We start from the raw sequence: 24,877 nt of genomic DNA, 5'->3' as shown, positions 1-24,877 counted from the left end.
ACATTAATTGGTTTAAACCTCATAACAACCCTCTGAAGTGAGAGTGACTGAATCAGAATGCTGGGGTCGTTCTAATATTCTGCCCTAATCTGTGCTGTGGTCTGAAAATTTTCAATTTCAGTATTTCAAATGAAGGTAGTATTTCTAGTCTATTAAAGTAAGCCTAAAGTGACGTTTATAGTAGACACAAGTATCTGAAACTTTTTAGTTAGTAAACAATCATGTGAGACAAGTTCAGAATACTGAATTTCCTTATTATTGGGGCATGTGTGAAATCTTTTTTAGCATATTGTCTTCTGCAAATGTTCAGAGACTGCACAGTGGGTTAGCAGGGATCAATGCACAGAGCTGGTGCTGGTTTGGGTGGCCAACTGAACCGACTTCTGTGGGGCACGCTGGATCTGCAGAGAAGCACTGCCATGGACCCGCTCGGCTCCCTCAAGGATCTAGAACCATACAGGTGCTGCCCCTGAGCCCTGCTTACCTGACCTTCAGGGGTTGCAACATAATCTTATCTAAGGTGATTTAACTTCATCTCTGATCATCACCTGATGTGTTGACACTTTGGAAGAAGAGCTTTGTTAGCAGGAGTTTTTATTGGACTAGAGTGTTCTTAAATGAACTAATTAGGAATTTCTCTTCCCCAAATTAATTAAGCTTCCATCACATCACAGTTGTATGATCTAAGAAGATTGCATTCTTTTTTTTTTTTTGACAGAGTCTCGCTCTGTTGCTCGGGCTAGAGTGAGTGCTGTGGTGTCAGCCTAGCTCACAGCAACCTCAAACTCCTGGGCTTAAACGATCCTACTGCCTCAGCCTCCCGAGTAGCTGGGACTACAGGCGTGCACCACCATGCCCGGCTAATTTTTTCTATATATATTTTTAGTTGGCCAGATAATTTCTTTCTATCTTTAGTAGAGACAGGGTCTCGCTCTTGCTCAGGCTGGTCTCGAACTCCTGACTTGAGCAATCCACCAGCCTCAGCCTCCCAGAGTGCTAGGATTACAGGCGTGAGCCACCTCTCCTTGCCGGAGATTGCATTCTTGTCCCCAGTCTGCCAGTCTTCATTTAACAAGATAATTTACCTGAGGGCTCTTACTTTCTCTATGTAGATAGATTTCTTGCCCTGGAATGATCTGGCTTGTGAAGAAAATTAAAAAGTGAGGCAGGCCGGGCGCGGTGGCTCACGCCTGTAATCCTAGCACTCTGGGAGGCCGAGGTGGGCGGATCGTTTGAGCTCAGGAGTTCGAGACCAGCCTGAGCAAGAGCGAGACCCCATCTCTACTAAAAATAGAAAGAAATTATATGGACAGCTAAAAATATATATAGAAAAAATTAGCCGGACATGGTGGCGCATGCCTGTAGTCCCAGCTACTCGGGAGGCTGAGACAGGAGGATCCTTTGAGCTCAGGAGTTTGAGGTTGCTGTGAGCTAGGCTGACGCCATGGCACTCACTCTAGCCTGGGCAACAGAGTGAGACTCTGTCTCCAAAAAAAAAAAAAAAAAAGTGAGGCAGTAGCGGGAGAGGAGAAGCAGGGAAGAAAGAACCTTTGTCTCAAATTACAATTAGGCCAGAGGTGATGGGATGTCAGCCTAGCAAGCTTAAGAGCTTTATTGCCACTGATTTCTTATGTGATAAGAGGACTATTTGGACCTTATTTACTCCAAATCAAAGCAGGCTGCCTCTGAGTATATGCTATCCCGAATGATTTAGTGGGCAGTGTTTTTATTCTGCTATTCAGAATGTTTACCAAAAGTGGGATTCTGTAAAGGAGAGAAATGCTCTTTGTCATGGAAGGTGTTTGTGACACTAGCTGGCTGAATAGTCAGTGTTGAGGGCATTGCATTAACTCCTGCTCCTAGGGGGATGGAAGTGCATGAATTCCTCTGAGAAAAATCCTGAATGCGGGAGACCTGAGGTAGAAGCTACCCCTCCTGGGGTTATCCTCTCTTGGTTTCCTAGCAGCCTGCCTGTTGCCATGGTGACGGATTACCCAGGCAGCAGATCTGCCACCCTGTGGAATGTGTGCTCTGATTGTCTGCACTGGGAGGCTGCAAACATTTTCTGTTATCTTTTTTTCTTTTTTGTAGCTAGACTCAAACAGTATTTAACATACGTCACTAAAATATTTAAAGGGAAAAGCATATGTTGTCTGGCTAAAATAATGAGGCCAATTGTTTTAACACATTCTAGGAAAGTTTGTCCCTGTCATTCTGAGGTTGTTTTTGAAAATCTTTGGTAATAATGTTGTGTACATGGGCTTTTCAGTGTCCTCACTGGAGGTAAGCCTTAGAAAAGACTTGTCATTTGGAGGCTACTCTTGCAAATGAGGTAGTTGATTAAGTGTGTATATTAGTTGGGGTAGGCTTGATTGCAGACGACAGAAACAGAATAATAACAGCTTATTTCTAGGCCTGGAGAATAAAAAGGCAACAGAGCATCCGCCTCTTTCCTAAGGAAATACCATTGAAATCTGTGTCAAAAAAAAGGCCTGCAAGATGCTTGTGCCTGTAGTCCTAGCTACTCGGGAGGCTGAGGCCAGGAGAATCCTTGAGCCCGGAAATTTGAGGCCAGCCTGGGCAACATAGCAAAACCTTAGTCTCAAAAGAAAAATAAAAAACGTGCCTTTCCTGGTTCTCATGCCTGGAACTAAGAAGTGTAGTGCTTGATTTTTCTCCGAGTGGTGTTCATGTCTTTAAGGACACCTGTAATCAGAAGTCTCCAGGGGCTCGGGCAAAACATTCTAAGAACTTTCTTAGAGTTCAACATACTGCCCCAGAGAAGGAAGTTGGTATTCGGGGACAGAGCGTAGGAGGATGAGAATAGAAATTAAAGCTTTGCTGGCAACATGTTTTGAAAAATAACTAACCAGAAAGTGGTTTTGGGTAGTTTTCATATATTGGTTATCTGTAAATACTGAAAATGTCATCTGCCTCATTATTATAAGAAGACTTGAAGCCCCTTGGAAGTCTTCTAGTTCAGCTCACCACTCAGAGGATCCCTCTCACACAGAATTGCTCATAGGTTGAGCATTTTGTTTCTGCTTGATTGCTTCCACCGTTGGAAAGTTCATCACGTAATGAAGCCACCCAGTCTCTTTTTATACCCCTGTGGGTGTTAAGTATGTTTCTTACCTTGAGCTGTGGTCTACTTCCCTTAACCTCTACCTACGGTTGTTCTGAGGTCTGTGGTCTGGAACCACCCGAATGGCTCTGTTCTCACGTGGAAAGGTAAAAGGTGTCCTTCACCTGTTTGAAGATGCCCTTGCTTATCTCTCAAAGATTCTTTATCCCGTGTCCTCACTTTCCTGCCCGAGGCTGAGCTGCTCACTCTGGTCACAGGTGTACCTGCCCTTCCTGTGGCCTGTGCCCTGCCATCCACTCATGCTGGCTTCTGACCACCACCTCCATCCTTGTGCTGTTGGCCTTTGCTTTCTTGTTTTGTTTTCCCTTTAGCCTGGCAGCCTTCCCGTTGAAGCCAGTTCGTTTCATTTTCCTATCTTCTTTTGGACTGTTAGCCTCTCTCTCAGCTCTTGCTTCTTTCTACTGTTTCTTGTTTGGACTTTTTTGAATTAGCCTTCCATTTAGGTGTTCTGTCATTTGTATCTCACACCTCCTGTTCAGTTCCTCTGCCACCCCCTGCCTGGGTAGTTGAGACACAAGCATGAGCTTGCTTGTCCTGTCACTTCTCAGAAGTCCCTAGAGGTTCCTGTAATACTGCCCCAGGTGAGCCCTTGGGGTGTGTGGGGCAAGTAAGGCCCTTCCCAGTGTACCTGAGATCTGTCCGCCTTTGCATCCTGGCTCCTGCCACTTCCCTTTGCTCCACCCCTGAGAAGACAAAGGACAATTTTTCTCCTTTGAAATGTTCTGGAATTCTCCTACCCACTTTCCACTTAGCCACTGTATCACCATCTTACAGGTGCGGGTTCCCATTTCGTCTTGAAGGCTTTGTCAGCTGTTCCCTTTGCTCCAGCTTTGTTCCCCATTTCCACTGCCACATTGTATCACATCACCGTTACTTACTCTTGGGGTCAGAGAAGGCCTGTTCACTTAGGTCTCCCGCCTGACAGCACCAGCCTTGGCCCCATCATGGAATTTGGTAACCATGCCTTCATCTTAGCCGTTTTCCCACTTGTGTGGAGAAAAAAACATCCTTGTCTCTGGAGCTTTGTGATTAAATGCTGGGGTCCCTGAGAACCTCCTGAAATGGTGTGCAAATTTTGTGTGTGAATACATTTTCTGGAAAAGTGATCCATATCCCAAAAGTTCTGGCTCTCTGTCAGGAAATCAGCTCACCGAATAAACACCTCTACCTCTCAGCAGCGTGTAACTCACTAGTGTCACCTGAGACTTGGGTTTCAGCCTGCGTTACTGATCCTGAGGACACACAGTGGCTTCTCTATTGACCTGTGTCAGCTCATCCTGGGAAATCAAATCTGTTTTCTGCCACAGACCATTTTTATAACACGTACTTTTGTAAGTTTGGCTTTAGGTTAGAGGTAGAAGGAGACATCTTGCTGAGAACTGAATATCTAGGAGTTGGAACAGATTCAGTGTCCACAGAATCTGTTTTAGGCTAGAACCTGATGACCTTTTTCTTTTTTTTCCCCCAACCACTAGACAACCAGGGAGCAATGACTTTTTAAAAAATTTTCTTCAAGATCCGAGACAGGGATCAATGACTTTATAAGTGTGACAGCTTCTCCACCGTGCATACATTTTGACCTCTAGTTCTGCGGGAGAGGCTTGCCTACCGTTCAGTAGGTCATTGATTAACAGCAACTTTTGGGATCAGGAGGTGCTGTTAGGTTTGTGTTAGCTGGACCAGTCTCAGAGACTGGGGGCTGCCTAAGATTATTTTCCATCCAGAGTAGCCAAAACATAAAGTCATTATTGAAGATCATGACTATTTCAAAATCCTAGAAGGAATAAACAACCTACAAAGTATTCTTGTTTATGCGCCTGTGATACTGAGTTGTGTTCCCAGAAACCTGATAGGTTTTGGTCAATTGTAGCTAGTTCCTGGCTAAGAAGGTTGGAGAAAGTAGCTGTATCGAAGTTATACTTGACTTTGCGTTTGTAAGAATGAGAATTGGGGTTACTTGCCCCTGCTTTTCTTGGTGAACCCTCTGTCTTGGCTCTGGTCTGCCGATGCCTTCGTCCGTCCTCTTCTGGTTTCCCTGTGTATCACTGTGTGTTCCTGTGTCTAGAGACTCATTTTGGTAGCTTCCCGCTCGTTACTTGGGCTCCTTCCTGATTTGGAGGTGGAACCAGGCAGTGGTGCTTTTCAGGAGTCCTGGGGGCCCAGCACCTGCAGGGTCTTGGGGCTCCCATTTGTGCAGTCTCTGTGACCCTGTGCTCCCCAGAACCCTTTCCCTCATGACTCAATTTCTGCCTCCCTTCCAGCCTCTTCCTTGGATCTATGACTGAAGCTGCCAACAACCTAGCTTGGCCATGTTACAGGTTAACTATTATGGGTTAAAACCTTTGTGAGACATCTGGGGAATTTAATTGAATCTGGCACGTTTTCCCATGGAAAGCAGAGTTCAAACCAACAGCTTTTGAAGTGTGGCCAGTTCGGTCGAGGTTGTGAACTGCTTGTGTGTGTGATTTTGCTCCCAAGGGTCAGGGAAGGCTATAACCTAGGCATCATAGTAATCATTCATTCGTTGGTGTCTAAAGAGTGATCTCGCTTGAGCTTTTGGGGGACTCATTCTTTGCATGAGTAGCTTGTGGAAGTAGTAATGACAGCATTTCATTCCCTTCCCTTTCCTGGAGGAAGAACACCTACCTATCTACGTGGTTGTTTACTATGTGCGTGTTACGCGTGTATAGAATTCCTGTACTCACGGCCGGGCGAGGTGGCTCACGCCTGTAATCCTAGCACTCTGGGAGGCCGAGGCGGGTGGATTGCTCAAGGTTAGGAGTTCGAGACCAGCCTGAGCGAGACCCCGTCTCTACTAAAAATGGAAAGACATTATATGGACAACTAAAAATCTATATAGAAAAAATTAGCCGGGCATAGTGGCGCATGCCTGTAGTCCCAGCTACTCGGGAGGCTGAGGCAGTAGGATCGCTTAAGCCGAGGAGTCTGAGGTTGCTGTGAGCTAAGCTGACGCCACGGCACTCACTCTAGCCTGGGCAACAAAGTGAGACTCTGTCTCAACAAAAAAAAAAAAAAAAAAAAAAGAATTCCTGTACTCTCTCATTTGGCTTACAAGGAGAACCAGCATACAACATGACTCCTGAAAACGTATTTCTCAGGTGGCTCTCGGGTTTTCTTCTCAGACTTGGGCCACATGCCTCCTGTTTACAACAGAAGTTGGTTCACCTCTCCTGTGAGATCTGCTGGAGTTTGACCCTGTGCTGTCATCCTCTGTGTATAGTCTAATGTAATCTGTTGTTTCCTAGCCGAACAGTTGGGTTACAGGAGAGATGTGAATCTGAGGGCTTTTTCTCCACTTTTGGTTCTAAAATCAAGAATACCGTAGACCTGTTCTAAGAAACATAGGCACTCTCAAGGCAGTTTATAAAATATTTTTTAACAATTCTATACACATAACATAATATTGGGAGTTTAAAAAATAATAATTCAGCCAGCCATCCTGCTTTCTTTTCTGATCGTTATACAACTCCTGTATAATTTCATATTCTTGAATTTTTTCCTATTTCGTACACATCTTTATAAGTATACAGTACATAATATTTTAGTAAAATATTGGTTTTTTCCCTCTATTTTTGGCCATTCAGATCACACCTATGTGTTTTTAGTATTATAAATTATGCTCAATAAATGTATTTATACATATCATATTTTACCTGTTAAACTGCTGGGCTTCTTTAATGGTTTTCTAGATGTGGATTTGCTTTTTAAGGAGGAATTTTTTTTCAGTCCTTGAAATACGTTAATTTGAGAAGTACTTACCAGCACACTGATATCAGCCCTAGAACAATGAATTTCTTATTACAAACTTATCACTATTCCATGACAAGTTTCAAGTTTCTTTTTCCTCCCTTGGCTAATTTTTTTTAAATAGATATTGGTGTCTCATTATGACTAGTCTTTTTTTTTTTTTTGGAGACAGAGTCCCCCTCTGTCACCCTGGGTATAGTGCAGTGGCATCATCATAGCTCACTGCAACCTCAGACTCCTGGGCTCAAGCCATCCTCCTGCCTCAGCCTCCCGAGTGGCTGGGACTACAGGCACATGATGATGCCAAACCTGGCTCTCCTCCTTGGATAGTTTATCTTTCAAAATATGGCACCTTGCTTTAACCTGGCATTTCTTTGGTCCTAGATGATGTCGAACCTTTTGTCTGTTTTCTCCTGAACCCACCTGTGAATGGGGCTCTTCCCAAGTCATTCCCTGATTACCATGGTAGATGAAACACCTGCACCTGGTTTTGAGTGGACACGTTCACTTTGTGGTATCAAAGTGGCTTATGCAGACTTATTTTCTGCTAGTAAACTCGTTTATATGCAAAAACTCACACAGTAGAATTAGATTTATAAAAGTGATCTACTTGGCTGAGCACAGTGGCTCACACCTGTAATCCTAGCACTCCGGGAGGCTGAAGTGGGAGGATCGCTGGAGGCCAGGAGTTCAAGACCAGCCTGAGCAAGAGCGAGACCCTGTCTCTACTAAAAATAGAAAGAAATTAGCTGGACAACTAAAAATATATAGAAAAAAATTAGCCGGGCATGGTGGCGTATGCCTGTAGTCCCAGCTACTTGGGAGGCTGAGGCAGGAAGATTGCTTGAGCCCAGGAGTTTGAGGTTGCTGTGAGCTAGGCTGATGCCACGGCACTGTAGCCCGGGCAACAACAGAGTGAGACTCTGTCTCCAAAAAAATAAATAAATAAATAAAAGTGATCTACTTGCACAACTTTTAAGTATCATAGTTTTCTATAATAAGGATATGAATCTTGGTATTTTTGATACAGGTTCTTATAAAACCTTCATCCTGCAGAAGTTAAAATTTTCCATTTATTTAAATCTATTGGTCTTTTCTCCTGTGGTTTCTTTCATTATTTATGGAAACTTTTTAAGGTTATGAAGATTTAAAGGCCAGACACTCGCTAATACTGTTTAAAAGTAGTTAGAGCCAGGTGCGGTGGCTCACCCCTGTAGTCCTAGCACTTTGGGAGGCTGAGGCAGGAGGATCACTTGAGGCCAGGAGTTCGAGGCTGCAGTGGGCTATGATCAAGCCACTGCACTCCAGCCTGGGTGACAGAGTGAAACCCTGCCTGAAACAAAGGAACAAAGGTAGTTGGAGACGATAAAAATGAACCAGATAAATGAGTCCCTTCCAGTTCTGTGACTTGACAACCAAGCTTCTGGACCGGCCACAGCCATGTGGCTTTGTGATTGGGGTTTCATGTGGCTGGTGAGGGGCCAAGCGAGGGCATCCAGCTCTCAGGCCAGGGCTAGCTCTTGGCCTTGGGGAAATAAGTGAGGTGGACCTAGTTTGCCGGTAACAGGCCACCTCTTCATGTTGGTTTTCTTTTTAGCTCTAGCGGGCCCCGTCCTTGGCCTGAAAGAATGCACCAGAGGCTCGGCAGTGTGGTGCCAGAACGTGAAGACGGCTGCCGACTGTGGGGCGGTGAAGCACTGCCTGCAGACGGTCTGGAACAAGCCAACGGTGGTGAGTGCCTGTCCATCCTCTGGTCCCAGCCGGCTCTTCCCAAGGGTCCCCTTTAGTGTCTGCAACTCACTGGCGAGTTGACAGAGCACTTTCTCTTGCCTGGTTTTGCTCATTGATCATTGTGACCTCTGCGGGAGGCAGGATCTGATGGGTGTACCTGTTTTACCACAGAGGAAATGGAGGCTCAGAGACGTTAGGTTTCATTTCCCTGAGGCTGCCCGGTCTCTTGGTGGCAGATAGGACAAGGTCTTCCGTGCCTGCTACCGTGTGCTGCACACTGCCTTCTGGGCCTCTGTGCAGGTCCCACGTCCCACCCCAGATTAGGGGCCAGCAGGTTTGCAGTGCCCATTCCCAGCACTGGGCACACAGCTGTGGCTCTGTCCCTGGTCACTCACTCCAAAAGGTACATCCTACTTTCTCCATTCGATATTTTGTTCTCTCACCACCCTCAGCAAACCACTGTTAGAGACGCTAGAGCTTAGTAGCTATTTAAAATTTTATATTTAGCTGTAACCACTCTGGGAAAGGTACCACTGATCTTTCATCTAAATGATGTTGAATATAGCATATCAATGTGGGGCACGGTCTAAGACGACAAGCCTCGTGTGCATTCTTCATGAGCCCCGAACCCTCTCAGGAGACCACGCTTTGCTGACTACGCCAGCAGACGCAGAAGGTGTTGCTCCTGGCTCACTCCGGGATGTGCAGGCCACCCTGGGGTACAGGCCGTGTGTGACTGAGTGCAGTTTGAGTTCTAAAACTTGTCAGTGCCCAGTAGTGCTCCTTCAGTAAGAGAAGAAAGCTTAATTATTAATAAAAAGCACTGCTCTTTTCAAAACAGTTTCTGAATTATTCATGGAACTGCCCTCTGTGGCCAAAACTACTTTCAGAATTGGTTCCTAAGTTGTCTTCGTCTTCAGTCTTGTTTTTAATACCGCTTCCTTTTTTCGAGTTTAATTATTGTGTGTTAAGTAAGGACTTTAAACCTTTTTTGACTGGATGATGTTGTGGCCTGGCTCTCTCTCAGTATGGCCCCATGCACAGCGCAGTTGGCCCTCTGTATCCACGGATGCGGAGGGCCTACCAGGGGACTTGAGCATCCTGGATTTTGGTATTCACTGGGATGAGTGTGGGTGTGAGGTCCTGGAAGTGCTATCCTCTCAGATACCAAAGTATAACTACATTAGCCTGACTAGGTCCAAAGGTTCCAACTGGTTTCTCTAAATGCACAGGTATCCTTAATCTCATCCACACAGGTTAGTTCTTTCTCCATGGGTTGAAAGTTGACACCAAGAAGGAGGTTTGTGCATTCTTCCACTAGAAATTCCATGGCCTCTGGCCTAGGTGGGGCACCGAGGCCCAGGCTTACCAGAAGATTGACATAAGTCCTTAACTTGCCTGGGAGGTAGAAGGCAGAGAAAGCACAGATAAAGCCAGTTCCAGCGTGAATGTACAGAATGTGTTTCCTGCCCCACCCATCTCTTACTCTGTGGTGTTGCTATGACTCTGTCATAGCATATGACTCTGGTGTTGCTATGACCTGAGCCTCGGTTTCCTCAGAGTTGTTGCAAGCGTTCCTATGGAATTGGTCTGTGCCATGTACACTGAGTAGGGGGCTAAGGGGAAGCGGGTACCAGACAAGGGTTTGTATTGAGTAAGCCACAGTGTTCTAATCCCTCACACTTCTTCCTTCCCTGTGGTGACCCAGTGCTTCTCATGTAGGTTGGGGAGCTAGGACGTGGTCTCAATTGTATCCGTGGTTAGATAGAACAGGATATAGGCCACAGGGGTTTTCAGCTGTGTGGGGTATGAATTGTGTCCTACAAATACAGATCTCTCTCCTCTCATGTTCTGTCTTCTTAGAAATCCCTTCCATGTGATATATGCAAAGATGTTATCACCGCAGCTGGCGACATGCTGAAGGACAATGCCACTGAGGTGAGTGGCTGTGAGTGGGGACGGTGTGTGAGCTGTTGGCATGGGTATCAGTTCCTTAGGAGGCTGGGGCTCTGGGGGTCTAAAGAGGAATGGTCTAGGCCTGGGGGTGACAAATGTCTTCTGTAAAGGGCCAAGGAGAAAATATTTTAGGCCTTATAGGCCACATACTGTCTCTGTCACATAGTCTTGTATTTATTTATTTATTTTTATTTTTTTTATTTTTTGAGACGAGAGTCTCACTTTGTTGCCTGGGCTATTGGGCTAGACTGCCGTGGCATCAGCCTAGCTCACAGCAACCTCAAACTCCTGGGCTCAAGCGATCCTCCTACCTCAGCCTCCCAAGTAGCTGGGACTACAGGCATACGCCACCATGCCCGGCTAATTTTTTCTATATATTTTTAGTTGTCCAGCTAATTTGTTTCTTTTTTTTTTTTTTTTTTGAGACAGAGTCTCGCTTTGTTGCCCGGGCTAGAGTGAGTGCCGTGGCGTCAGCCTAGCTCACAGCAACCTCAAACTCCTGGGCTTAAGCGATCCTACCGCCTCAGCCTCCCGAGTAGCTGGGACTACAGGCATGTGCCACCATGCCCGGCTAATTTTTTCTATATATATTTTAGTTGGCCAGATAATTTCTTTCTATTTTTAGTAGAGACAAGGTCTCGCTCTTGCTCAGGCTGATCTCGAACTCCTGACCTTGAGCAATCCACCCGCCTCGGCCTCCCAGAGTGCTAGGATTACAGGCGTGAGCCACCGCGCCTGGCCCTTGTTTGTATTTTTAGTAGAGACAGGGTCGCTCTTGCTCAGGCTGGTCTCAAACTCCTGAGCTCAAACGATCCACCCGCCTTGGCCTGCGAGAGTGTTAAGATTATAGGCGTGAGCCACTGCGCCTGGTCCACATAGTCTCTTTTTAAAAAATGTTGAAAATGTAAAGACCATTCTTAGCTTGGGCTATACAAAAATAGGCTGCAGGGCCTGCCTGTGTTGCTGACCCCTGGACTAAGTATGAAATGCCCAAAGTTAATTGGGAGGTTATATTGCATGCCACTAACATCTAGGTCCAGTTTGGCTATCTCTTTTCAGAATCTCCTGTGCCTGTGGGACTGCAGATCAAAGGATCTTCATTTTGAAGTTTCTTATCTGCTTTTGCCTGATTGATCTGATCGAGCCAGGGGCAACCACTGGGCCTTAACCGGGTCCTTTTCCCTGAAGGCTGGCTGTTTCCAGACTTGCCCTTCCTGGAGTCATAGAAGGCCTCTGCCTTCAGCCTGTTCGCAGGGAGGAAGGCTGTCCTGATTCTCACCCTTGCCTCGTGTCCTCTCGTAGGAGGAGATCCTCGTGTACTTGGAGAAGACCTGTGACTGGCTTCCCAGCCAGAATGCGTCTGCCTTGTGCAAGGAGATAGTCGACTCCTACCTCCCTGTCATCCTGGACATGATTAAAGGAGAGATAGTAAGTGATGGAGAATGGGCTCTTCCTTCAAGCTGCTGCTGGGGCCCGGGAGGGGTACCAGCCAGAGTAGAGTGATTAAAATGGAAAGTCGGTTCATAGCTTGGGATTCCTCAACAGTGCGTCACTGTAGTTTTGACATCCAAAGTAGCTTTGGCACAGCAGGTCACTCTGCTTGTAACTTGTTGGGGTTGGTGGGGGTGTGGCACATGGGGACTGGGAGGGTCACTGAAGGAATGGACACCACCATAACATTTATAGATGCCATTTGGATAGTTCATGTCAAATCTTTAAACGACTGTTTGAGCAAGCAAATAATTTCACTTTACTGAATCAATTTCTGTGAATTTATAGTTAAGGATAATTCAGGGAATGTCCTTGGGGGCTCAGCTACAAGGATGCTCATCTTTCATTCCACACGTATATACTGTGCACAAACCATGTGCCAGAGACTGGGTTTTCAACAACAAATAAGGAGCTAGCTTTGTGGAATCTAGAACGGCCTTGAGAAAGGAGAGGTTTGAGAGGTGTTTTGGTGAGGAAGGCAGGGGTCCCACCATACAAGGCCTAGGATTGCAAGTGCAGCAGGAAGCCCTTGCACTTATCAAGGAGAGGAGTGTCATGGCCATAGACACATTTTTCAAAGGGGTTGGTCTAGGTCCCATTGACAGGAAGGAACTGCAAGAGCAGAAGCTGGCAGGCCCTCAGGAGGTCATTGCCTTGTGAGAGAGATGTGTTAGGGCTGGTGGAGATGGCAGATTCAAATTCTGTTTTGGAGGATGAAGGGACTGGAGTTGCTTGTGCTGGAGGTGTGTACGGGAGAGGGAAGAGTTAGGAGTGCCTTCCAGGTTTCTGGGAAGATGGTGGTGGAGTCACTTGCTAAAATGGAGATGGAGGAGGAGCAGGTTGGATGGGGTAGAATCAGATCAGTTTGAGATGTCTGTGAGGTGAGTATGTGTGTGCGAGTCAAGATAAAAGATAAAAACTTGGGAGCTGCCAGCATATATGGAAGGTATTTGTAACTAGTAGATTGTGTTAGCTCATTTGGGGAAAGTGGCTCAGAATTGCTGCCCCTCCGCCTCCAGCCAAAAGCTCATACTCCTTTAAAGAAGAGCTGATAGTGAGCAGAGAGCATTTAGGAAGCCTAACAGGACAATTTGGGAAGCTCAGAGGCTGCTTGCTGTGTTCTTGGGCACTTGAATTGTTAATTTTGATATTCTCAGCAGTTTGACCATGGGCAACAGTTTTGTTTCTGTCTTTCTTGTTTTTCTTCCTTTCATTTCTTCCTTCCTTCCTTCATTCCTCCCCCGCCCCCCTTCCTTTCTCTTTCTTTTCTTCTTTGTTTTCTTTCTTTCTTTCTTGACAGGGTCTCGCTCTTTTGCCCAGGCTGGAGTGCAGTGGTTCAATCATAGCTCACAGCAACCTCAAACTCCTAGGCTAAAGCGATCCTCCTGTCTTAGCCTCCCGAGTAGCTGGGACTACAAGTGCACACCACCACACCAGCTAATTTTTAAAAATTTTTAGTAGAGATGAGGTCTCGATATGTTGACTCAGCTGGTTTCAGACTCCTGGGCTCAAGCGATCCTCCTTGCTCAGCCTCTCAGAGTGCTAGGATTACAGGCATGCGCTGCTCTGCCTGGCCAGTTTTATGTTTCTTTTTAAGGGATTTAAGGAGAGGGACTAATTCAGAGGCACCAGGTGCCTGTTTTGTTTTCCTTTGGGAGAGGATTTTCAGCTGGGCTTCTTTCCCGCCAGAGCCGTCCTGGGGAGGTGTGCTCCGCCCTCAACCTCTGCGAGTCTCTCCAGAAGCACTTGGCAGAGCTGAATCACCAGAAGCAGCTCGAGTCCAATAAGATCCCGGAACTGGACATGACTGAGGTGGTGGCTCCCTTCATGGCCAACATCCCTCTCCTCCTCTACCCTCAGGATGGCTCCCGCAGCAAGCCCCAGCCGAAGGTAAGGCAGTGGGCCCTGCCGCTGAGGACCCTATTTTTGGTTGCATTGGAAGTGAGATAGGAAAGGGGTGGTATGTGTGTGCATGGTTCTTAAATGAGGGACTGTCCCTTCATTTGACTTCACAGTGGCATGAGCTGGCCTTCAAATGGTTGTACCAAAGAGTTTCTAAAGAATACAATATGTAAAATATGCAAAGATTTCTCCGCTTTTATACCATACTGTTACTATGATGAACACCCAGTTGATGTTAAGCCTGTCAGTAACGCTGGAGCCTGACAGTGCGTTAGGCACTGTGCAGCAAGTCCCCCGGTGCTGTGGCCGTGAGCGTGAGCAGCCTTTTGCTAGGAATCTGAATCCTCTTGGTCGCAGTGTGGCCAGCCTAACTGCCCTTTCTCTGTAGGCTGATGGGGATGTTTGCCAGGACTGCATTCAGATGGTGACCGACATCCAGAATGCCGTAAGGACCAACTCCACCTTCGTCGAGGCCTTGGTGGAGCATGCCAAGGAGCAGTGTGACCGCCTGGGGCCTGGCATGGCCGACATGGTGAGCCCTGTCTCCTCACGCATCTGAGCCAGGGAGCTGGGCTCCAAGACAGAGTGGGAGAGCTAAGAAAATGTAATGTGTTACTTCCTGTGGTACCATTTTAAGTTCCAAGCTAATAGCTGTGAGGAAGAGGTTGTTCAACTAACATTCTTTTTTTTTTCCCCAGAAAGTAACTGGAATAGGTAGTGGGGACTTACATACACTTTGGTTAATTGAATCTGGATATGTAACAAAACTCCAGGGACAAAAGAATGGAAAGAGACCACTTTTGTGAATTTTCTTTTTTTCTTCCAGTCACTATGTATTAGCCTCTTCTAACCCTGTTTTTGAAAGCATGGCTGTTGTTTGTGTGTGAGTCTCATGATTCCAAGTCTGTTCGCACAGCAGATGTGGGCGGCCGTGGAAGCCGTGCACACTGGCTTGCAGGATGTTCACCTGGAAGCCTCCCTTAGTCCTGTGGGCTCAGAAACTCATTTTTTTCGCCCCTTAGATGGTTTCATTTCTTGGGCCCTCTTCCAGCATTTATTAGCCACACTTGTGAGGTGGATATGTAAGACAAAAATGCTGGTTTTGGTACCTGACAACTGAAAAAAACCTGCTAGCCCAGCATTTGGGGAGGTCGCTTGTAGTAACTCCATGCTCAGGGATACAGAGCGGGCTCTCTGGGTGGGAGTGGCTGGCTCTGGAAGGGGAGAGTTTCTCCCCAGGGACTTAGTCTCTTTAGGAATGGCGATCAGGTTCACATTCATTTATCTTGAAAGCTTGGGAATCCTGTAGTGTCATTTTTAATATCTTTGCATATTGCTATTTTAATTGGTTTCCCAATTAAGCCCTGTCTGAGGGCTGTCATAGTACCCTTGGTAATACGGTGATAGCACACCAATTATGACGGACTGTTCTATGAGGGTATACTGGAAGTGTCTCGATTTGGGTGAAAATATGCAGTTGAAAATCATTGCAACTTGACTCTACTGGATTTAAACTTTATAATCCTGAGAATATGTAAATGAATTTGAAGAGTAATCTCCAATTCCTAAGCAGTATATCGTTTAGCTACATTCTTTCTAAATTGCCCCTGAATAATTGCTGTATGACCTTGGGGCAAGTTTGGGCCATAAAATAAAGGAGATAGGAGCATGGACTCTCTAAGGCCCCCTGATAAACATTTTCAAAACATCTTTTGCATGCATTTCTTGTAAATTATAGAATTAGACAAATTGTCATTTTTATCTTATTACCCAGAGCAGACGTTTACAAAATTCTACTCTGGAAACTTGCTTGATAGTCACTAGTTGACACTGTTGGAAATGCTGTTCTGTTTTTTTTTTTTTCTGGTGCATTGTTGCAATAATTAGTTTAACAATCTGTTTCTCTCTCCCCAGTGCAAGAACTATATCAGCCAGTATTCTGAAATTGCTGTCCAAATGATGATGCATATGGTAGGTGGCAGGGGAAGCCCCTTGTTAGCATTTTTATTTTTTCAAATTTTGTCATTTCCAGGAATTTTTGAAAACTGTATGACTTAGTCTCCCTTTAACTTAAAGTGGGCCAAAGTGAACCCTCTGGGTAGCAGATTCTCCACTTGTAATCTCAGTACCTCCTCCTTGCCAGGGGGAAAGGCTGAAGCATCTTGGTCCCCAAGACTGCCCTGGTGGCTTCCTGGTGATTGGTCTTTGCAAATGTGGGCATATCAGATTTCTAGATCTGGCTTTAACCCTGGGATCTGTAGAAATAGTGTGCTCTGTAAGTAAGCCGGGCCTGTGTGACACTACTGTGTTACAGCCTTGGTGGAGGAATACTGCCTCCCAGAGTTGGTCCTTGCACTGCAGCAGTGCCAGCTGTAACTGCTGCTTGAGCCCCTAACTCCTGCACTGGCTTTTGATACATGGCGGCGGGGGCGGGCGGTCCTTCATTAGAGGGAGGGAACATCCCTCATCCCTCATGGGAAACGAGCTAGCTAGCTCCATGCACACGACTGCTGTCCAGAGCAGGGTGGCCTGAAGCCACCCTTACATTGGGAGCAGGCACGGGCCTCCTTAGATCTAACCGGCAAGGGTGAGAGGGATGGGTTATACCTTTCCCTCGCTGTCATTCTGAGTTTCTGACTACCCTGAGATTGACGTACAGTCTTTGAGTTTGTTCTCCAATCCAGAGGTCAGCAAACTGTGGCCTGCCACCTGTTGTATAAGTAAGGTTTTATAAACACAGTGATGCTGTTTTGTGCTACAGCAGCGCACAGTTAGTTGACTAGTTGCAGCTGGGACCTGAGGGCCCGAAAAGCCTAAAATATTTACTTTCTGACCCTGCTCTCACCACTCAAGTAAGCTGTCTAGGCACCGTAGTTTATTTGGGATTATTACTCACACCCTACCTTGTTCTAAAAACAGCCTACAAAGATATGCACCTGAAGTAGGTAAAAATAAGCCTTTGACGTGACTTGATCTAGTGAAGTGCTTCCTTATAGCTAACTTACGTATTTTTTTTTCATTATAAAAGTTACAGTGTATGGAAAGTTTTTGAAAATATGGACACTACTTCTCATGTCAAAAATCATTTGGGGTTTCAAAAAACAATGGGGTTGTATTTTATATACTACTTTGTAGTTTCCATTTTTTGCCTGAAAATATATTGGTCATTAAATATTCTTATACAAATGGTTTTTAAGTAGTTGCATAACCAGGTGTGTGCACAGAACATAATTTATGTAACCAATCCCCTGTGGCTGGCTGGCTGCTGTTTTGAGGTTTGCCTTTGGGATGATGAATGTCCTTAGAGCCAAATCCCTGTCTTTCTCCTTAGTGTAGATAACTAAAGCTGGAATTGCTCAATCAAAGTGCAAGCCTTTTGATAAATTGTCAAATTGGCCTTCTAGGCTGGCATTTGGCCACCTGGGGTAGATTGCTGTAAGACCTGGGCTGTGGAGAGTCAAGATCAGGCTTCCGGACCCCTCAGGGTGTGTTTTATAACACACACCCCCTTATTTGGGCAGCCCCATGTCTTGTGAGCTGCTTATCACTAACCTGTGGGGAAGGCCTTGCAGGCCTGGTGGGATTAGGCCCCTGAGGATGGAAACCATAAAGGAGCGTTTTCTGGGGACCTTGCTGCACAGTGTTGTGTGTCGGGCATGGGGACGGTGCACACACTAGCTGGATGGCCCTCAAGTGGTCTGCTGCTTAAGGAGGGCCAGAGTAGCTTTCAGGTCCCCCTTGTCCATGAGAGCAGGAACAAGGTAGGTTGCTAATACCCGACTACAGGAGTGTTTTCCCTGAACTTCCTGTGATATCCTTATACCTGGTTAACTGCTTGATTGTTATTTTAATTTTTCTTAACTGTTGTGTCCTTTCCTTTCCCTTATTTTCATCTCCGATTTCCTGTTTTTTTGTTGAACAGCAGGATCAGGTATGTGTTGGGGAATTTGCTTGTAGTAGTGGTCTGCTGCTTCTCCTGGTTAACTTTGCTCTTTTTTATTTTTGGTATGGCGTGATTAGCTCTGACAGATACAAGGAATGGTTGCAAAAGGCAGGGTCACTCTGTGTTAATAGGGTGGGGAGAGCTTCTGCATCTCTGTCCTGTAAATCGGCACTTGAGGTGTTAGAGGGTCTCCTCTCCCCTTCACGGGGCCAGAAAACAAAGCCAACGGAGCCTTGTGCTCTGGTCAAGTCAACACAAAACATACATACGTGCAGGCCACCAGTGTCATGATGGGAAACTGGGTGGTCCCAGAGGTGGCTCAGCTTCTTTCAGTGTAAGCCAATCAGGCAGGCCAGCGTAGGCCTGATTTCCAGTAGGACACCTTGTGTCTGTCACTACGCGAGTAGGGGTTGCATGTCTTTAGTGCTCTTCTTCATAACCCCAGAAATGCTTCTGCTGCATGAGCAAATCCTTTGCACACAGTTGGCAGACTGTTCCCTGGCTGTTGGATCCAGAGAGTTGGAAACAATTCCTTGATTGTGGCTTCTGCCCCCCTGGGTGACAGGGTGCTTTGGGCTCTGGAGCCACATCAGATGGCACACTACGGGAACTGAGCTCCAGTCTGTACTTGCCCTGAACTAGTGCCCTCTTATGGCCATGCTGAGCACTGCCCCTTCTGAGCATTGGCGTTTATCTCTAGGATTAGAGTTACAGATTTTTTTAAAAGGTATTTTGAAGTCTAATGGAAGAGGACTTTGGTTGAAATGTCTGAATTTTCCCCTCAGCCTCCTCAAAAAGTTAGAACTAAGCTGATCCTGAGACAAAAGCAGCCATACGCCTCCTGCATCTTGACATCTTTTTCCAAAAATCTTGCTGTATCTTCAGCCTCATTCGGATTCCCTCCCCATTCTTAAACATGTGCCAAAGGCAGGGTATTTGGGATATACTTTTCAGACTCTCCCAACCTTATTTAATTCTGGAGCCTTCTTGATATTAAAACATAGTCATGATCTAGCACTCTTCCCTTAACAGGTGTCATCTTTAACACTCCTCTTCCTGCTGCTTTCGGGTTTGGTGGTAGGAGGCAAATGCCATCAGGCCCAGAGGTGGCTGCTGGTTACATTTGATTGATACAGTATACAGAGTTTGTATACTTGTCTTGCTCATTGTGTTAGTCAAGGTGTCCACACTAACTGGTTCTCTGTGGTTTGGTGTCCAAATGGTGAAAGAGATCAGGTGTCTAAATGGTGAAAGGGAAAGGGATCAGTCTTGTGACTTGAAGTCAAGATTCATCAAATTGGGGGGTTGGGTTTTCACATGTACTGTATACAGTTGTGAACATAGAATGTGGTTTTAAAAAAAAGCCAGCATTTCCCCTTAATGTATCATTTTAAATGGTCCTGCCACTGAAAGATCCTGTTTGGGTTTATTTCTAACACATTCGATTTTCTGTTAGTTCATGGGCCAGTAGTTCCCTCTCTAAAAAGAATATATAGCTTACTTCCTACTGAGAGTGAGCTGAGAAGAACATTCTAGAGCAGACCAGCTGTCCTTGGAGATGCTGAAGGTTCTGGGAGTCTCCCTTCCTCACGGGGCCCTGGTGGAACAGCAGAGGAAGTGGCTCTGCCTCATGTCCCTTCAGAGCTTTGCATGACCTCCTCCCCGGATGTAACTGGCACATGTGCTCTGCTTTTGGACACAAGCCCTATCAAACTGAATCTGGAATCTGTCCATCTCGGGGGGAGTCAGCCTTGACACTGGGACCGGGGTGCTCCCCAGCACCCCATCCTTTGTGTGTAGAGAGTGGGACGGAGGGCGGAGGGTGGGGGGCGCCAGCCTGCATCTCACTGCTTGTTCTCTGCTCTCTTCAGCAACCCAAGGAGATTTGTGGGCTGGTTGGGTTCTGTGATGAGGTGAAGGAAATGCCCATGCAGACTCTGATCCCTGCCAAAGTGGCCGCCGAGAACATCATCCCTGCCCTGGAGCTGGTGGAGCCCATTAAGGTACCTGGTGTTCTTGTGTACCAGCTAGGCTGTGCAGTGTGACACCATCCCATGTTGTGTCACATCCTGCAAGTCACACTCCTTTTTTGGTTTCCTGCCTGGGTCCTAAACGTTATTTGAGTTTGAAGCCATTATTTGATGGTATTCCCTATACTAATGTGGCCATCCCCCGACCCCCAGTTCTTTCAAAAACACTTTATTCCCTTGGTTATAAACCCTAGTGTTCATAGGATCAAGCCTACATTTTTTTCAGCATGCCATTTGAGATGATTTTTCAGTGCCTGGCTTCATTCTGACCTTCTCACATGTACTTTCGGGGTCCTTTCCATACTTCGAATGCCCCTGCAGAGCTCATGTTGAAGCCTCACTGCGCCTGCTGCCTGTATGTATGTATGTATTTTGTTCACCCAGAACTCTTCACAAAGATCCTACTACTTCATTCCATAATGGATTTGTATGCAGTACTTATGATGGGTCAGGCAGTGTATTAGGGGCTATGATCAACAAATGATGTCCTTGTGCCCGTGGACTTGCATTCTAGTTCTCAGGGCCCAGGCCACATGATACCTTAACATACGGCACATGCATACATTTCTTGTTCCAGAACAACTCATGACATTTGACTGCCAGCTATCTTGTCTCCCTCTGTTCCCTTTGTCTGCATGTGCAGAGTTTGTGGCCCACAGGGAGGGCTGAAGCATCAGGTGGAGTCCAGGAGGCACTGCTTCCTGCCTCTCTTCCCACAAGGCGCTCCCAGGCCCCAGCCCACCCTGCCAGCCAAAGAATGTCCAGAAAAAAATGAAGAATTATAGCTTGTACTCTAACCACATGTGGCTACTTAAAGTGAAGCAAAATTAACACATTAACTGCCATGTGAGTTTGTATTTAACTCAATAGTTTTGGGCCTGGGCCTCATGAAGCATATGTAACTCACATGTCTCTTCACCTTGGGAGACGTGTGAACTGTTTTTCAAGTTGCATATAACTCATGCACAGAAAACAATAAAAAATAACAAGTTTTTCATTAAATTAGAAAGGATTGCTTTCAAAGTGTTTATTCTATTTTTGTAATAAAACACTATGGCCCCAAGGAAAAAATTTTCTTTTCTAGTGTGTCAGTGAGTGTATTAAAAATTCAGTTCCTTGGTTACACCAGCTGCATATCATGTATTAGTAGACACATGTAGGCAGTGCCCGCCATGTTGGACAGCAGACATAAAGAATGTTTCCATTGTCACAGAAGGTTCTCTGTAACAGTATTGCTGTATTTTTTTTTTTTTTTTTTTTGACCCGGAACCATACCCAAGAAGCCTTGAGCCAAGTGGACTCAAACAGTATTGCTATATTAAAGTAGGTTCTAGGAAAGCAGTCTCAGGTGCTAATGAGACTTGGGAAACTCAAGAGCAGACCCGAAATGTGTTTAAAACTCTGTCTCCTAAATATTGGACAGATTGAATGAAAACTGACTCAGATAAAACATTATAAAAGAAAAAAGATAAAAAATAAAGGCCAGGCGCGGTGGCTCATGCCTGTAATCCTAGCACTATGGGAGGCCGAGGCAGGAGGATCGCTTGAGCCCAGGAGTTTGAGGTTGCAGTGAGCTACGATGACACTGCTGCCCTCTACCCAGGGCGACAGAGCAAGACTGTGTCTCAAAAAAAGAACCTCACTTCCCATCCGTTCATGTTAAAAAAAAAAAAAAAACGAAAAGAAAAAAATAGTGGACACGTAGTGAATCCCTCACTCTGTTCTTGCTCCTCCATCTACCTCCCCAAAATGAACACAGAGTGATGAAATGATTGTAACTGAAAACATTATATAGGCACCTCTCTCCTGAAGTATGAAGTCCTGGGTGGTTTTTTTTTTTTTTTGAGTGTGAGTCAGGGGGAAGGTGATGGGGGAGGATTGAGGAAAGGAATGAGGCCCCCCATTGTATGAAAAACAGAATTGAACTTGGATATTGGGAGGAAGCCACACATCATTTCGAGTAGGCAGTGGCCCCTTGGGGTGACGCTAGCCTACCCTTGTCTCTGCGTCCCTCTCCTTTAGGGGAGCAAGACCACGGAACACAAGTCCCAGCATTAAAGTGCCCCTTCTACTCTTTCAACAGAAGGACCTGGTCCAGATGAAGGCTGGTGTGTCTTGCGAGGTGTGTGAGTTCTTGGTGAAGGAGGTGGTCAAGCTGATTGACAACAACAAGACTGAGGTATGCTGTCCTTGCAGAGGGAGGCTCTCTCCTGTCCCACTGAGCCGGAACATCCCACTGGGAGAGTCCAGTGGAAGAGGGGCTTGGCCCTTGCTGTTGTGTTACACCAGCCTGGGAACATGTACAGCCCCGTCCCCATCCTTTAGAAGGCAGTTTCTCCAGGCTGAGGGGGGGGAGTCTACTGTTGCCCTGCTTGGCGGCTCTGGTCTTTGTCGCTTGGTAGTCTTTTGAGGGAGGAAACAGCACCCCACTGTTGGCTCATTCCCTCGTCTTGTCAGTGTTTTCAGAATCTCTCTCACCCCTGCCCAGCCTCCCATCTTCTAACATGGTCCTCTCCTTGTGTTTCAGGAAGAAATACTCGAAGGTTTGGATAAGGTATGCTTGAAGTTGCCCAGGTCCTGGTCGGAAGAGTGCCAGGAGATAGTGGACACATACGGCAGCTCCATCCTGAGCATCTTGCACGAGACCAGCCCTGAGCTGGTGTGCAGCTTGGTCCACCTCTGCTCCCGCACAGAGCGGCCCGCACTGACTGGTGAGCCCAGGGCGTGGTGGTGGTGGTGGTGGTGGTGGGGAGGACAGTGGCCCTCTTGGGTCTGGGAAGGTCCTGCCAGCATTGAGCCCTGTGCCCTCCTGTGTAGCACAAGTGATTGAAGTGAAGGACGGTGGCTTCTGTGAGGTGTGCAAGAAACTGGTTAGCTATTTGGATCACAATCTGGAGAAAAACAGCACCAAGCAAGAGATCCTGGATGCTCTCGAGAAAGGCTGCAGCTTCCTGCCTGACCCCTACGAGAAGCAGGTACACCTTGGGCTGCTTTAGGCCAGAGTGTCAGAACCTCCTGGGAGCTTGCAGAGGCTGGGTTAGCTCACTGATCGTACCTCTGATTAAAGTTTTGAGGGAGGGAAACTAGCTGTTTTTTTTTTGTTTTTTTTTTTTTAATTATATTTGTTTTTCTAGGTTTACAGAGAAACTAGCTGTTTTTGCCTCACTGGCATGGAGTCCAGTGAGGTTTTAGTTAGACATGATTTGTTGGGTCAAGTGGAGCCACTGGGGCGAAACAACCTGAGCTTAGGCCAAGTGTAGGTGGGTGTCTGGGAAGGGAGGGCCCAGGGTCCAGTGGCCTGGGAATGTCAGGGACTCCGGGAGAAGAGTGTGTCCAGGGCCTGTCCCAGCCTTTTGTGCTCCCACTCTGCTTGGATGCACCCAGACCTGGACCTATCCCCGCTTCACTTTGCAGTGTGATCAGTTTGTGACTGAGTATGAGCCTGTGCTGCTAGAGGTCCTGGTGGAGGTGATGGAGCCTTCCTTTGTGTGCTTGGTAAGTGTCACCAGGCATGTGGGTCCTCTCGGGCAGCTGTAACCTGGGAGGAGCTGCACAGCCTGGAAGGGTTCCTCTGAGACTGTCGGCCTCGGGGCAGGGTTTCTGGGGCTGGAGGGTGGAAGGTGGAGGGCCGAGGCAGGGAGTCAGGCCTGGAAGCTCCATTGCTTTACTCAGCAATCCTGGTGTTCTTCTGAAAGATCTCAGAGTCCAGCTGCTTCTGCAAGCTGTTGTCTTAGTGTTGAAGGAGATCAGTTGGGCAGCTCTAATTCTCCCCTTTCTTTTGTCCTTTTCTCACCATATAGAAAATTGGAGCCTGCCCCTCAGCCCGTAAGCCCCTTTTGGGAACTGAAAAGTGTGTCTGGGGCCCAAGCTACTGGTGCCAGAACGCAGAGACAGCAGCCCAGTGCAATGTGAGTAGCTCAGCGGGTGCCACGAGCCTCGCCAGCAGGCAGCTCGGAGAATCCTGTTGTACAGGAACCTCAGTCATCAGCGTCTACCCTGTTTTTATACAGTGAAAACTGAGGCCCTGAATGGCGGTTAGGCTTCCTCACGGCCGCCCAGCCAAGGTCGGGCTGACTACACGATTGTAGTGGAGCGTGTGTGGGCTGATACTCTTTAGTATTTTTTTTTGCTTCTGTTTTCTTGGTTTTGTCTTCAGTTCGCTTGTGACAGTGTCAGATTTGCACAAGGTCACTCCAGGGATTGCACAAGGCCTGTGGGACTTACTGCCCAGACCCTTGCCCAAGTCCTCTTGTCCCGGGGCACGTTTGTCCTGGCTGCAGCCTGGCCTGAGTCTTCACTCAAGGCCAAGCAGAGCTCTTCTTGAATAGCCCTGAGGGGTGGCCCCTGCCCAGCAGCCTCAGGCTGCCATGTCACTGCCCTGGCTGGGCAGTCACCAGTTGGGGGACTTGTGCTGCTTTCCTGGGCGGGGATGTTTGGTCCGGCCCGTTACTTAATGTTTCTTTGCGCAACTTTTTCTTCCTCACTGGGGTTTCTTATGTGACCATGTCAGGGGATATTGTGTCATCACATACCACTGTAGGGAAGGGCAGAGGGGCCCACACCCTTGGCCATGTCCAACTCCTTCCTCAAGCCAGGCTCCAGCCCATCTGCACCGTCACCCCCACCCCACGGCACGGTCAGTGGTGGAACTGGTTTTGCCACTGTCCTGGGTAAATGTGCCTTTGGGTCCACTTTTCAAGGTCTGAGCTATCCCTGAGCTGTTGGCGAGGAGGTTCTGCCTAGGTCTCTCTGTGCAGCCTGTCAGCAGGATGCTGAACACCAGGTGTGAGTAGGTAAAGGGCCCCGAGCTGGGCCTACCTGCGTGCTCATCTGCGAGACACTATGGTCTTTGAATCTGCTGCTCTGACTCTTGCCTCATGAGCCCCCAAAGCTCTGATGGCCATGTGCTCC

The 24,877-nt window shown here is 46.9% G+C and overlaps 1 protein-coding gene across 2 annotated transcripts in view; it reads left to right on the top strand.

Annotated features, from left to right (window-relative positions):
* Positions 1-24,877, top strand: part of PSAP (prosaposin) — a 33,675-nt gene that overhangs the window by 8,522 nt on the left and 276 nt on the right. The window contains exons 2-14 of one of the 2 annotated variants that reach the window (XM_069460980.1): positions 8,511-8,644; positions 10,508-10,582; positions 11,903-12,028; positions 13,781-13,981; positions 14,382-14,525; positions 15,908-15,964; positions 17,916-17,924; positions 19,808-19,939; positions 22,050-22,145; positions 22,494-22,677; positions 22,784-22,941; positions 23,381-23,461; positions 23,767-23,874. In XM_069460980.1, coding sequence (XP_069317081.1) covers positions 8,511-8,644; positions 10,508-10,582; positions 11,903-12,028; positions 13,781-13,981; positions 14,382-14,525; positions 15,908-15,964; positions 17,916-17,924; positions 19,808-19,939; positions 22,050-22,145; positions 22,494-22,677; positions 22,784-22,941; positions 23,381-23,461; positions 23,767-23,874 — 1,505 coding nt within the window. The remainder of the gene's footprint in view (positions 1-8,510; positions 8,645-10,507; positions 10,583-11,902; positions 12,029-13,780; positions 13,982-14,381; positions 14,526-15,907; positions 15,965-17,915; positions 17,925-19,807; positions 19,940-22,049; positions 22,146-22,493; positions 22,678-22,783; positions 22,942-23,380; positions 23,462-23,766; positions 23,875-24,877) is intronic. The other variant, XM_069460979.1, reaches the window with a different exon arrangement.

Source organism: Eulemur rufifrons, chromosome 28 (assembly GCF_041146395.1).
Source record: "Eulemur rufifrons isolate Redbay chromosome 28, OSU_ERuf_1, whole genome shotgun sequence".
NCBI lineage: Eukaryota > Metazoa > Chordata > Mammalia > Primates > Lemuridae > Eulemur > Eulemur rufifrons.
Note: the sequence above shows the minus strand (reverse complement) of the source record. Positions and strands in the feature narration are given on the sequence as shown.